Source organism: Myotis brandtii, unplaced genomic scaffold (genome assembly GCF_000412655.1).
Source record: "Myotis brandtii unplaced genomic scaffold, ASM41265v1 scaffold136, whole genome shotgun sequence".
Lineage (NCBI taxonomy): Eukaryota > Metazoa > Chordata > Mammalia > Chiroptera > Vespertilionidae > Myotis > Myotis brandtii.
In genome coordinates this window covers 2,270,897-2,285,177 of record NW_005354829.1, presented here as the reverse complement: position 1 = coordinate 2,285,177, position 14,281 = coordinate 2,270,897, and the positions used below count along the sequence as shown (strand labels likewise).

Sequence of the window (14,281 nt, the reverse complement as noted above, 5' to 3'; positions counted from 1 at the left end):
TATATCAAAGTGTCCCCTTGGGAGTTCGACCGACTGGGAGTTCAATCGATTGCTATGATGTGCGCTGACCACCAGGAGGTGGCACAGGACAAAGGAAGGCCCTAGCTGGCAGCTGGCAGCTGGGGAAGGGAGGCCCCGGCCGGCAGCCAGCAGCCGCTAGTGACCCTACCCATGCACGAATTTTGTGCACTGGGCCTCTATTCTATTATAAACACTTATACTTTCTATCTTGTGTGTATTGGTAACAACAACTTCATAGACTGGTCTGATCCGAGGAACACTACTCTACACACCCACAGATTCCTTTTAAGAACATATGTTCTAAAGCTAACAAAACAAAACAGGCTCTATTCATCCAATACATGTTTACTAAGTGTATACTACTTATCAGTCACTTTTCTATGTGCTGAGAAAGCAGTATTGAACGAGGAAATAAAGTTCTTGCTCTCATAGAACTTAAATAATACATAATTTGCAGATCATAATAAAATACTTAAAGAAAAATACAGCAAAAAAAGGAGATAGGTCTTCACTGATACGGTGGTATCTAAGAAGGAATGGGGGGAAAATCAAGGAACCCAATCTGGCAGATATCTGGGGAATGAGCCCTGTGGGTAGCAGGAGCCTGGAGGGCAAATTGCCTGAGGCACATGCATGTATTTAAGAAACAGCAAGAAGTCAGTGTGTTGAGAACTGAGTGCCAATAATCAGAATGCCTTGTGAGGATGAGTGTGCTCCAAGGACAGGAGAAACAGTCTACAAACATTCTGGAACTGACCAAGTCAGTAAAGTTTTCAGGGGTTCCATGTGTTGCTTATCAAGACATTCCCTTCAGAGCTTAGGACAAACTCTGCATTTCATTTCACTATTAAGAAAGACCCAGAGTGGTTGGTGTGACTCTGGGTTTTAGAGGCAGCCAAAACCAAACTTTGGAATAATGCTTAGACCTTTTCTCAGATCACTCGTTTTGAATGGGACCTGGAAAGAGAGAAGTTTCTGCAGCAATTTCAGCTGCAGTACATGCAGCCTTGATGCAAGAGCCATAATAAGTGGCAAATACCATGAGTTACCACGGTAAATAAGAATGCTAGTCCCAAAAAGAGCATTGCAGTGAAAATCCTAGTGGTCAAGGCCATAATATTTTTTCTTCAGAGTTTGGAAAGCAGTTCTGGCTATGCTACTTGGCTACAGAAAGACTGAAGGCCTGACCGTGGACATCAGTTGGCCATACACTGGACCTTTCCCTCATGAACTTGATAACATCAGTTTTATTGGTTGGTAGGCAGAGCAGCAATTGACTAAACAATCATACTTGCCCATTATGAGAAGGTGAGGTTACTGCTCCATAATGAGGAAGCAGAAAATATTTGAAAACTTGGGGGATCTATCTATTGCAGCATTTTCTTGTTTATTCACACCCAGGTTTAGTTTTAAATGGTTGATTACAACCACACTCTGTTAAGAGCCGGGTGATCAGAATTGAAGGTCAGACACACTTCACCAGCAAGCCACCTAGTGTAACAGAACTTATAATCAAGCATGAGGGATATACACTGAGTGGCCAGATTATTGTGACCACCCCATCAGTACTTCATTGGGCCACCTTTTGCCTTCAATACTGCAGCGATTCTTCTTGGCATTGACTCCACGAGATGTTGAAAGGTGATGCGAGGAATCTGACACCATGCCTGATGAATAGCACTGTCCAGTTCTGTGAGATTTGATGGTTGCGGAACCAGCTGCCTGATGGCTCTTTTAACTTCGTCCCACAAATGCTCAATTGGATTGAGATCTGGTGATTGTGGGGGCCACCTAAGCAAGGTAAAGTCTCCCTCATGTTCTTGAAACCACTCCTGCACAATATGAGCACCGTGGCATGGCGCATTGTCTTGTTGGAAGAAGCCATCTCCATTGGGATACGCCATCAACATAATAGGATGAACTTGATCAGCAACGACACTTAGGTATGTTGTGCTATTCAGACGTTTATAATGATTTGGCCCTCTGGCAACTTCAGCATGAAATTATAGCTAATTTGCCTACAAACGTCAGGTGGTCATAATAATCTGGCCACTCAGTGTATAAAATGGGTGGCAGAAGGAGATGACGAACCACCTATAGCTTTGGCAGCTGTAATAGCAAGAACTCATTCTATTAACTCATGTCTTTCAAGTTTTTCCTCAGAAATTGTGACCAGTCCTCATCTGTAAGTGTCCATGACAGGATGTAATGAGTTCATATGGATCTGAGTGGTGCAATGAGTGGGCGACAGTGGATGCTGCCGGTGTCCCACCAAGACCCAGCCTGGCCCTTTTCAGCGTTTCCATAGGTGGCTCCCTCAGCTTCTGAGCACTTTTGTTTCTAAAGCCCTGCAACTATGATTCTCTTTGGAAAACTGCCCTTGGCTTCTTAGATAGCTTTACCTGCATGCGAAGAGAGTCAGAATGCTGGAAGTTGTCCTCTCTTTATGTGATCCTGAGGCAGTGAATGACTGGTACAGGAGGATGTACGTCCTGCTTCCATGCCTCAAAGTGGGGACAACTTCAAGTACATGTTAGACTGTAGAGTCTCCTTGCAGGATTCCTTCTCTTCCCTGCCCTGTGTCTCCCACCGGAAACACTCTCATAGTAAATCACTGCAAAAATTTTCTCATCTCAGGATCTGGCCTAAGACAGATACCCGTTACACATTTATGTGAAAATTTTGAGTAGGATATTTGAGTCTGAAATTCCTGGCAGAAATATGGGCTAGAGATATCTAGTTGAGGGCTGTTGGCCTGTGATGCTATATAAAATCATGAGGCTAGATGAGATCACTCAGGGACTGAGTTTATATAAAGAAAAAAAAATCTCAGGATATAAGAAGTCCCAGGCTTTCTTAATCTTCCCCCAACAACTTTACTAAATCAACTGAATTTATACTCTTTTTCAGCTTTGGTCTCAGGACTCAGGCTCGACGAAAGTTCTCAAATTAGTCCACCTTATTTTTAGTTGTTTCCTAGCTCTCCAGCCCATTTTATTTCATCAACCTATCAAATTTACCCTCTAAAGGTATGTAGTCTGAGGGTATGGCTGATTTATAGGTCCCTTGTATAAGCAAACCAAGATGGATCTCTCAATAAATCAGTACATTAAACACCTGTTCAGGGATGCAAATGCTTGGCTCAGGTTAAGCCGAAAGAATTCCCAGTACATTTCACATTTGGGGAACGCTTTCACCTTGACCTTGTTGGAAAGTATTTGGAATCTTAAAGGCAAGTCTGGCAAAATGTGAAGAAATGAAAATTTATAGAAGTAAAATCAAAGTATGTATTTGATCCAAGAAAGCCATCTACTTAAAATGCTATGGTTCATATAATGCCTTCTCCATAGTACAACCTTACAAAAATGTTGGTTGAATAAATTGTATTGACTATACCCTGTGTACTCTAGTTTATTACCCAATAAACTAGGGTACAAAGATGAGAAGAGAAAGAGAAAGCTTTAGAAATAATATTTTATACACTATGCATTATCTTTGCCTTAACTTTATACAAAGTATTTCTAGATCAACTGAATAATTTAATTGAACCTCTGTTAAGTAAATGCAGCCTGGGAATATAATAGAAAATGATAAAAACTAGATGAAATATCATTTTGTTAAGATAGTGGCTTTTTGAATTTCTTTTCATAAGTAGATTAAATTTTGTGAGCTGCTTCCTACATAGAAGAAAAAGCATAAAGTGCTTTATTGAAAAGAAAATTCTAGATGTTGATTTGAATAGAAAGTACAAGGCTTTCTTTCCTTTTTGACAGTTTGCTTTTGAAAGGTTTTTCTTGTGAAATACATAATATACTGTTGCTAGTTGAATGTAATGATCCCTCAACCAAGAATAAATAAAAGAAAGTCCAAATTTGGCTAATTTTGCATCTTGAGGAACCTATTTGTGAGTTATATATGTGTGTTAAAAAGCAACAAGAACTAATATCAAAAGCAGCTTTTCAAAAAGAAAAAAAGTACTAGTAAGTGATGAACAAATGAATGCTGCCAGGTTCACACTGAAGTTATTTTGACAATTGCACATTCATTGTTTTGTTTTAACTCTATATAGCTTCTCTGTAGCTTTGAGTCAACTTTAACTTATCCAAGGCACACAAATCTTATCAGAATAAGAAAACAAAAAACAAAACAAGATCCACAGTCTGTTTTATATGTCCTAAAGAAATCTAGAAATATAAACTAATACAAAATTAAAAGTTGGCATGACTATGAAACTCAAGTATAATTGTAGTTGAATAATGTATGGTAAAAAGTTTCAGAGGTAAAGACTAAGGAGAAAATTTTCAATGTTCACTAACAATTCAACTTTGTTATTTATCCCATGCTTGGATATTTCATATTCACAACAGCACGATCATGTTTACACAGACCTGAATAGCAAAAACAATGTTCAGCTTCATATATGTTTACTAAAAAAAGTCTCAAGGATCTTGATGGTTCTTATCCATCTCTATGTTTCCAAACCAGAAAACACTTGTATAACTAGATTAAAGAGAATGCATCCTTTTATCAAAGTTCCATGTCGAAGGCCCCTAAAACTATTTTAGGTACCTTTCTCCTTGTAGCCCATACTTTCTAGCTTCCATGCCTTGTACTTATATCCCTTTAAATGTACTTTCCCAGATCAAGTCACATCCATTCTTTTTTAAAAAATATATATATTTTTAATAAATTTCAGAGAGGGAGGAAGAGATAGAAACATCAATGATGAGTTGCATGCCCTGGTGCATGCCCCACACCGGGGATCAAGCCCACAACCCAGGCATGTGCCCTGACCTGGAATTGAACCGTGACCTCCTGATTCATAGGTTGATGCTCAACCACTGAGCCATGCAGGCTGAGCAAGTCACATCCAATCTTCAAGTCCCTGTTTATAAACCACTCTTCCAAGACACTTTCTCTGTTGTTATCCTGTCTTCACCGAATGGAAGTGATCATTCTCTGAACTCCCCTAGCCTTCTGTCTCTACTATTTTGACTAATACCCCAGGGGTTCCCATGACCCTGCCCAGGTTCAGTGATTTTCTAGGACAGCTCATAGGATTGACCTTATAGTCATACACTGAGCTATGACTTATAACTATGAAAGGGTACAAAGGAAAATCCGCAAAGGGAAAAAGCATGTGGGGTGAAGTCCAGAGGAAACCAAGAGAAAATTTCCAACCTTCCAAAAGTTTACCCCCAGTGGAGTTGTACAGGATGCACTTAATTCCTGCAGCAATGAATTGTGACAATGTGAACTGCGATATCTACCAGGTAAACTCACTGGAGGCTCGATGACTAAAGTTTTTATTGGAGTTTGGTCATGTAGGTACCTATTGCCAAGTATATGTCAAATTCTAGACTCCTCTAGGAAAGCAGGTATTTAGGAAAAATCACATAATTTGCATAGTTTAGGCACAGTGAACCATTTTTATCAATTAAGATGGTTCTCTATTTCTGAACACCAAGTTCTCATATGCCAGCTAAGGACCAACCTGCCAGCAGGTCTTCTTCTAAAATTAAGAGTCTCAGGCTGCTCTGTCATATTTTCTGCATAGGAAATCATACAGTTAAGTTATATATATATATATAATATGTCATATTTTAATTCCTTTACTGTAAGATCACTGAGGACTTGGAAGATTTTTTTCTTACTCCATCAATTCCAGCAGTATGGAATAAGATTCCTGCCGGGTGGGAGACATTCCACAAGTACTGGTGATTAGGAGGTCTGCTGATTCAGGAAGGAACAGCAAAAAATAGGTAGGGAAAAAACTCAACAGGGTGGAGGGCATTTCTGCTATCCCATTCTGAATGGAGTCCCCTATATTAACTACGATTTTCCCATATCAAAGAATAGAGGATGGAACAAACTTGATAAAAGATAAGGGATACCATTATGAATAATATTGCTACTGACCTCAGATAATTTATTATATATATAATATTTTCACATATGTACTTTTTAAGAAAGCAGGACTATGCAATTTTGTTCAATAAAAATTCTGTCAGATCACTGACATTTTAATCCTGTCAAGTCTCAATTATTCTTATTCCACTCAGAACACAATACATATATTATAACACATGTCTCAAACTTATTTGCTTACAAAAAGACTTACTGTGCACTTACTGTTACTGAGATATAAATATTATGAGCCCCATAATAAGAATAGCTAATACACAGGGCCAGTGTTCTAAACACCACTTCAAGAGGTAGATACTGTTATATATTCATCTTTTACAGACAAAGTTACTAAGGAAGTTCACCCTCCTGAGCAGTTACTCTGGAAACTATGCTCTTAATTGCTCTGTTATAATGATTATCACATCCTTGAAAGGCTCACAGTCTTCTGTTTCACATAAAAAAATATATTTTTACATAAAATATTATTTTGACAAAATTAGAGAAAAAATATTCTTGTTCCATTTTAATGTTTTCTTTTCCCCCCACTTTAAAATAAAAGGGCTACAATATTGCTAGATTTTCTCATTTCATACTTGGTAAGTTATATGGTTTTATTGAACAATTTATCATTTAGCGATTCATAAAAAAGTAGCGAGGACTCAACAACGTATTTAGCATTTGTGACTATTCTGAACACAAATAAAAGGGAAGTTATATTGGTTTAAAGAAAAAATAGATATGCACACTGAAATCTTTTGCGGGGCTGAGGGCCCCCCCCCTTCCCCCCCCCGAGTGCACAAATTTTTGTGCACCGGGCCTCTAGTTATATATATAATATTTTCACATATGTACTTTTTAAGAAAGCAGGACTATGCAATTTTGTTCAATAAAATTCTGTCAGATCACTGACATTTTAATCCTGTCAAGTCTCAATTATTCTTATTCCACTCAGAACACAATACATATATTATAACACATGTCTCAAACTTATTTGCTTACAAAAAGACTTACTGTGCACTTACTGTTACTGAGATATAAATATTATGAGCCCCATAATAAGAATAGCTAATACACAGGGCCAGTGTTCTAAACACCACTTCAAGAGGTAGATACTGTTATATATTCATCTTTTACAGACAAAGTTACTAAGGAAGTTCACCCTCCTGAGCAGTTACTCTGGAAACTATGCTCTTAATTGCTCTGTTATAATGATTATCACATCCTTGAAAGGCTCACAGTCTTCTGTTTCACATAAAAAAATATATTTTTACATAAAATATTATTTTGACAAAATTAGAGAAAAAATATTCTTGTTCCATTTTAATGTTTTCTTTTCCCCCCACTTTAAAATAAAAGGGCTACAATATTGCTAGATTTTCTCATTTCATACTTGGTAAGTTATATGGTTTTATTGAACAATTTATCATTTAGCGATTCATAAAAAAGTAGCGAGGACTCAACAACATATTTAGCATTTGTGACTATTCTGAACACAAATAAAAGGGAAGTTATATTGGTTTAAAGAAAAAATAGATATGCACACTGAAATCTTTTTATCCCTACAGGTGTGAGATAGTTGATTTTTGCTATTGTACAATTAGAGTGACTGTTTAAGAAGAGAGCTTTTCATTTCTCTCTGAATAGCATGCACTTTTATCATTAATTGCCTCCCACGCAATGACACAATTAATACATAGCAGAGCCTGGAAGAACTCACAGAAAGGAAACCGTACCCCTGACATTTTTATTTTTTTACTTCTTACAGAACAAATTAAAAGTCTAAAATGTTATAAACCAGCTGCACTATGTCAAACTCAAACTGCAGTTTGGAAATGCAGATATGATTTCACCCCTGGATAAGGAAACAATAATTGGTGTGAGGAAGGAGTTGTCAGGACTGTTTTCATGTTGCTAGGTCAACATTAACATTCAAGTTCAGAAGATAGAAATGTTCTGTAGCTGTGGGCTAGGCTCTTCACAGCATGACTAAGATAATAGACATTTCAAAGATACTGTTTTAATTTACAACCACTTAAAAACTCATTCAGGTGACTGATATCATTCTCAAGTCATACTGGAGGCAACTGTGCCTTAGGAAGGCTAAGTGATGGTCTCAGGGTTACATAAGTAAAAAGTCCAAGGAAGCAGCAAGTTGCACTCAGATCCTCTCTCTCCAGAGTTAGTACTCTTAACCACTAAGCCACATGGCCTCTCAAATATCTATGAAGGTACCTAGATTTGAGTGTAACAGACATGTTCAGTACCATGTAGTGAGCTGCAATTCTCCATGTGTCTCTTACATCTCTTACAAGAAGAACCATTGATTGCTTTTGTTCTGGGATATCTTTTTAAGGATGTTTGTATAGTGGCTAGCATTGCAGCAGCCTATATAGTAAAAGGGTAATATGCAAATCGACTGAATGGAGGAACGACTGGTTGTTATGATGCGCACTGACCACCAAGGGGCAGACACTCAATGCAGGAGCTGCCCCCTGGTGGTCAGTTTGCTCCCACAGGGAGCTGATGGCTGGTGAGCACAGTGGCCTGCCTCCAAGGCAGCGTTAAGGATGTCCAACTGGCTTAGGCCCACTCCCCGCCTGAGGGCTCCCGGACTGCTAAAGGACACAGGAACTCCCCCCTGCCCCCAGTGCACAAATGTCATGCACTGGGCCTCTAGTAGAGATATAATCTCCCTATCGAGCAATGGACAGGCATGTTTACTGCCTATTAAAAATATTAGGGATTCCTACACTCAGGATTCTGCCCCCCCCCCAAATCAACTCAGTGTGCTTGTAGGTGTCACTTGACCATCTTGGCATTGTCTCAGAAGAACTGATCTTGGGAAACCAGCTCAAGAAAATAGCTGATAGTCTGGCTACTGCTATTTTTTCAATGGGTAATAAAGTCCTTTGTTGCCAAAAACAACCCAAAATTTAAAAAATGTCCTTAAATTGGAAGTAGGTTTAGGTTCCATGGTGCCTAAAGTTTATTACTATTTTGGGGTCCCTCTTGAAGGCAAAACATAAAAAATTACATATACAACATTAATTTCAAGGCTGCAGAAGGGTGCTGGCAAGTGAGGGGTCCTGTAATAAAAGAGATGGTAAATCCATCTCTGTCTGAACTTTATTTTTGGAAGTCATAAATTTCCAATTTGACAAATGGCTCTAAATGACTTTTCACTTCCCAAAGCAGCAAGCCTATACATTGCATAGTGCCTCATTTTAGAAAATAGCTCTTAATTTTTGTTTCCGGGGCAAAATAAAAATCTATAGTATCTCTCCCATGCCAAAATGTTTTCAACACTCTTGTGTCTTGGTCAGATTTATAGATAAATCTAGGGGGTATTTTTTTTCTTTCATCTGCTGACTCTTAAGTAAATATGATCAAACTAATGTCTTAAATTAATTTATAAAACCTGCCCTGGTGACAAGAATAGTTAAGTTCTAGCATCATTGAACCCAAACTCCTGAAACGTTGAATTCATGGAAATCGTACCATGAATGTTGATATAGTTTCAACGTGGGTATGTGGCAGCTCTATGATGCTTGAAACATGAGGGAAAAGTCATACTTTGTATGACACTCTGAAAGTAGCAAATGATCTTTTGCACACAGCACTGAAGAGGAAAAAATAGCTTACCTCATTTTGTTGTGTAAAATCATGCCTTTTAGCACAGTAAAAGCTTGAAATAGTTAAAACCATTCATACGTCATATTCGTGTATTGTTCACCGGTAACAATTATAGGTAAAACATTATAAATATGGAAGTCAATAAACAATTAAGAAAATAAAGTTCACCTACTTTTGAGATATTACTTGATCGACTTGCAGATCGTCCTGGGGATTTTTCATTCTGAAAAATAAAATTAGAGTCATTGATTAAACATACGGCAATAGTCTTCACCACTGAGAAAAGGAAAAACATAGCAAAGAGAGATGTGTAAATGCTCTTGGCGTTGGTTTGATAGATGTACAAACTGCTTATACAGGATGGCTTGTTTCTTACTAAATAGTGTGTCTCTAGCACGTATCAGTGTCCCTTTTCAAAATGTTTCAATTGACACCAGGGTATAGATCAGTCAAGAAGTATTTATTTCCAGAAAATGCTTATTTCTCTAGAAAAAAACGTATGAGGTTCCTTTGAAATAAAATTAGACAGTAAAAATACAGTCCATTATTTTACCTTTTGCTTTTGCTACCAGGAAATTCTGAGTAAATTCTGGGTCTCAGTTTTAGTAAATATTGTATACATCTGACCCCTTCTTCTAACATGTACTTTATTGGTTTTCCCGTTATTTTCCTTTTGAAATAAAATAATCTAAAATATACTTTTCACATAAAAAAATTTAATTGTTTAAATTAAAAATACTTTAAAAATTATTTTAAAATTTAAAATGTAAAATTAAGTTAAAAATTACCACCTCAATGTTTGCCTCTTAAAGATTTTCTAATTTCGTAGACAAGAAGCATAAAAAAAGGTTTTGAATAAATAACTTTAAAAAAAGTCATACAATTTTAAAGGAGGAAGGATCCTTAAAGAGAGTTCAACCCTTCCTTGGAAGCCCAGAAACATTCTGTTCCTGCCAGTCATGGAGTCGGTGCCAGTGAGGCCTTCTGACCGGTCCATTCTGGTGCTTTCCACTCCACCAATTACCTGCTGGTGGATAAGTGACTGGCACTTAACATGTAGCAAGAGATCACAGTGCTCTTCTTCTGCCCAGAAAATGTGGGAAGAACTTGTTCTGGAAATCAGAAGTTGTGAAAGATCTGAATTAACCTTGTCACTGAAATACTTTAGGATTCTCTTAAATAGAAATTTTCTGAGCATCTGGACTCAGCATTGAAAGATCTGAATTAACCTTGTCACTGAAATACTTTATGATTCTCTTAGAGATTTTCTGAGCATCTGGACTCAGCACGAAAGTGGACTTGAGCAGACACCTTGACAGAGGTCATTTTTGAGAACTTAGTTGTTATAACAACCTGTGGTTCTGAAATCGCCCCATGATGATGGCTTGAGACAGTTTCAGAAACATGCTGATGACAGGATATGGCAAACGTGTTATTGTGGAAACACAGTAGCTGCATTCACTGCAGACTGTCACAGCATCAGGCACAGGTTTGCAGATAGATATTCCAGCTGAACAGTACTTTTTCCTTTACATGCAACATCCATCTCCTGCAACCACTCATGTCACTGTAGAGCATGTTATTACAGAGCGAGATGAGTCCCAACGATACGATTAGTTACACCTCATAACAGCCCCGTGATCCAGGGGAGATTAATGTATCTACTACCCACAGACATTTTTCCTTGATTAGCTTCCCCTGGTGATGGAGAGAGGTACTTTTCAACTGACATCTCAACTCCTCTTCTAGAGACTAGAAAACAAAAGCAATCCATCTTTCCTTCTCGGTGAAATTCAGGATTTTGACACAATGGAACAGAGGTAAATAGGCCACACAATATTAATAGGCTTGGGGAACAGTTTCGTTGTCCTATGTTTTGTTATGTTTTCTATATTAAAATGGTATTTGAGGACGTGATTGAGGAACTAGAATTGAAAGGTACTTCAGCAGGAAACAAGAAGTGCTGTAGGAAATGTAATTTGGCATCAGATGACCTAATTTTTCAACCAAATAGGACTTTGTGGTGTTGTTTTAAGATAGAACAAGGAGGGTAAGGCTCCCTCCACAACTGTGAATGAGTTCAGCACAGGGTTATAATTAGGAGATAATTCCATACTCTTCCCCAGCACTCCCCAATCTAATGGGGAGGAAGCATCGGATTGATTATTTAGTATTTCAAGGGATCTTTTAGTGTGAAATCCGTTGGTTCCATTTTCTCCTAAAACTAGGTGAGGCATTGAAAGAAATGAATGAGCTCACGCAAAGGTTAAATTGGTTGCCATGGCTTCATTCCCTATTGTCTCTATTCCAGTTACCATATAGGAACAGAGGTGCACTATTTGCCATGTTGGCAGTGACACGAGTAAGAGACTGACTTGCAATTAGACCTGTGGGAGTGTACTAGCTCTAGCAGGAATGTACTGTTTGACATTTCAGGACCTAAATTTCCCTCACTATGAAGCAGAGACTGTTGTAAGAATCAAGCAAGTTATAACTGAAACCATTTTATAGATTGCAAGGTTATAATATTTCCATTATTGTTTACAGGCAGAGAAAACAGCAAAAGAGCTCCCTCAAATTTCATGACGGCCCGGCCAGTGTGGCCTGTGGTTGAGTGTTGACCTATGAACCAGGAGGTCACGGTTCAATTCCGGTCAGGGCATATGCCCAGGTTGCAGGCCCAATCCTCAGTATGGGGCATGCAAAAGGCAATTGATCAATGATTTTCTCTCATCATTGATGTTTCTATCTTTCTCCCTTCCTCTCTGAAATCAATAAAAATTATATTTTTAAAAAAATTTTATGATGACCATCACAGATTATGAGACTCATAATTTTCATATAAACATTTGAGTTCCTCAGTCCTGTAATTCTGCCTCTATTGTGGATTAGATTTTGATATATAAAATTTAAGAACAGAAAATCAAAATTTTCTCTACCCAAGGGAGTTAAAGAGGTTTGGTCTGCCTTGCCTTTGAAGCAAAGAGCCAGGAGCACTTTATCTCTTGGAAAACTTCCAAAGCTATCTGTCCAATTTTCTATTTATTAATTGGGTGGCTTGTGCCATTACTATTGCAATGACATATTCTTCTTTGTAGATTAGTCAAATATGGTTGTCATACCTCATTATGATCAGTTTAAATTCTTTACCTTAGATTAAACAGAAGCTGTCTCAGATTCTGACATCACTTACTGGGACCCAAATTATAGTGACCTTGTAGGTCAATAAAAGTTGGAGCCAAAAAGTTCTAACAAGTCTGCATGGAAAGTCTGAGGCTAGCAGATCATTTATAATATGCAGATGGAGACTTGGTTTTATAATTGCTTTTTAATATTTGTAAGAGGTTCCAGAATTTGGTCTGATATGATTGTATCTGAGAGTGTCAGTTTTTTGTGATTATTATTGATAATATAATAATATTTTAAAATTTCATCTCAATTAAGCATGGTTGAATTTTTATTAACAGCAAGAAATACAATGATTACCAAATAAAAAATCATTACTAAATTTTTTTAATATATTATAAATGTCATGATCTAAGGAAAGTGGCATAGTCCCTTTAAAAGGAAATGGTCTGTGTTAAAGAAGACACAGTATGACTGGCTTTGTATCTACATAGGAATACTCTATATCTTATAGCATTGATCAGAAGAGGGCAGTAAGGAAGCTTGTAGCAGGTTTTATATGTAAACTGAAGGGAAAAACTATTCCGGAGTGAAGAAACTGGAATAAGACAGTCTCACACAGACCACTGATATGATGCTATTCTGCAGTATAGTCCACTCTTCCCTCCTGCCTCCCCCCAGACTAAAAGTCAAGAGTATTGGAAAGAAAAAAAGAGTGAGATAATTTGGAGGGTGACCTGAAGAATTCTAAGTAGAAAATAGACTATTTTTGCTAGGGTAAGTAAAGCTTATAATAGAAGAAAGTCTCTGAAAACAATGAAACATAAATAAAAAATAAACAAGAATGTAGCAAAAAATGACTAATGCAATAACATAACTGATATATAAAAATCCATGTCCATTAATTAAAACATACTCTTTTTAATGTCTATAAAACATTTAAGAATTATTTGACCTCAAATAATACCTTAACAAAAATATTTAAGTAGGAATTTTATAAGGCACTTCTCTTGATATTGAGCAAATAAAATTAGAAATACAAATTTAAATGTGACTAATCTTTTGTTGTTGTTAATCCTCACCTGAGGATATTTTTTCCATTGATTTTCAGAGAGAGAGAGGAGAGATTGGTTGCAGGCAGAGAAAACAGCAAAAGAGCTCCCTCAAATTTCATGACGGGTACCCACAGGTACCCCAACCAGGGCCAGGGATCGAACCTGCAACCTAGGTACCTGCCCTTGACCTGGAATTAAACCCACAACTCTCTGGTGAGCAAGCCTACGCTCTAACCACTGAACAATGCCGGCCAAGGTGAAATGTGACTAATGAATCTTTGTCACCTGAAAATTAATTACCAAATCTTTAGATAATGCTTCTTCTAACAAAATGAAGACTCTCTGGGAAATCATAGCCAAACACTCTAGAAAACAGCACACTAACACCTTTGGAACACCACAAAAGCTGTATCCAGGTAAGCATTTATTTTATTTATTTAAAATATATTTTTATTGATTTCAGAGAGGAAGGGAAGGAGAGAGATAGAAATATAAATGATGAGAGGGAATCATTGATTGGCTGCCTCCTTCACACCCCC

At 37.5% G+C, this 14,281-nt stretch overlaps 1 protein-coding gene across 6 annotated transcripts in view; it reads right to left on the bottom strand.

Moving 5' to 3' along the window:
• MARCH1 (membrane-associated ring finger (C3HC4) 1, E3 ubiquitin protein ligase) overlaps positions 1-14,281 on the bottom strand; it is a 622,174-nt gene that overhangs the window by 126,330 nt on the left and 481,563 nt on the right. For all 6 annotated transcript variants that reach the window (XM_005860516.2, XM_014534989.1, XM_014534990.1 and 3 more), the window contains one exon: positions 9,734-9,784. In XM_005860516.2, the coding sequence (XP_005860578.1) occupies positions 9,734-9,784 (51 nt within the window). The remainder of the gene's footprint in view (positions 1-9,733; positions 9,785-14,281) is intronic.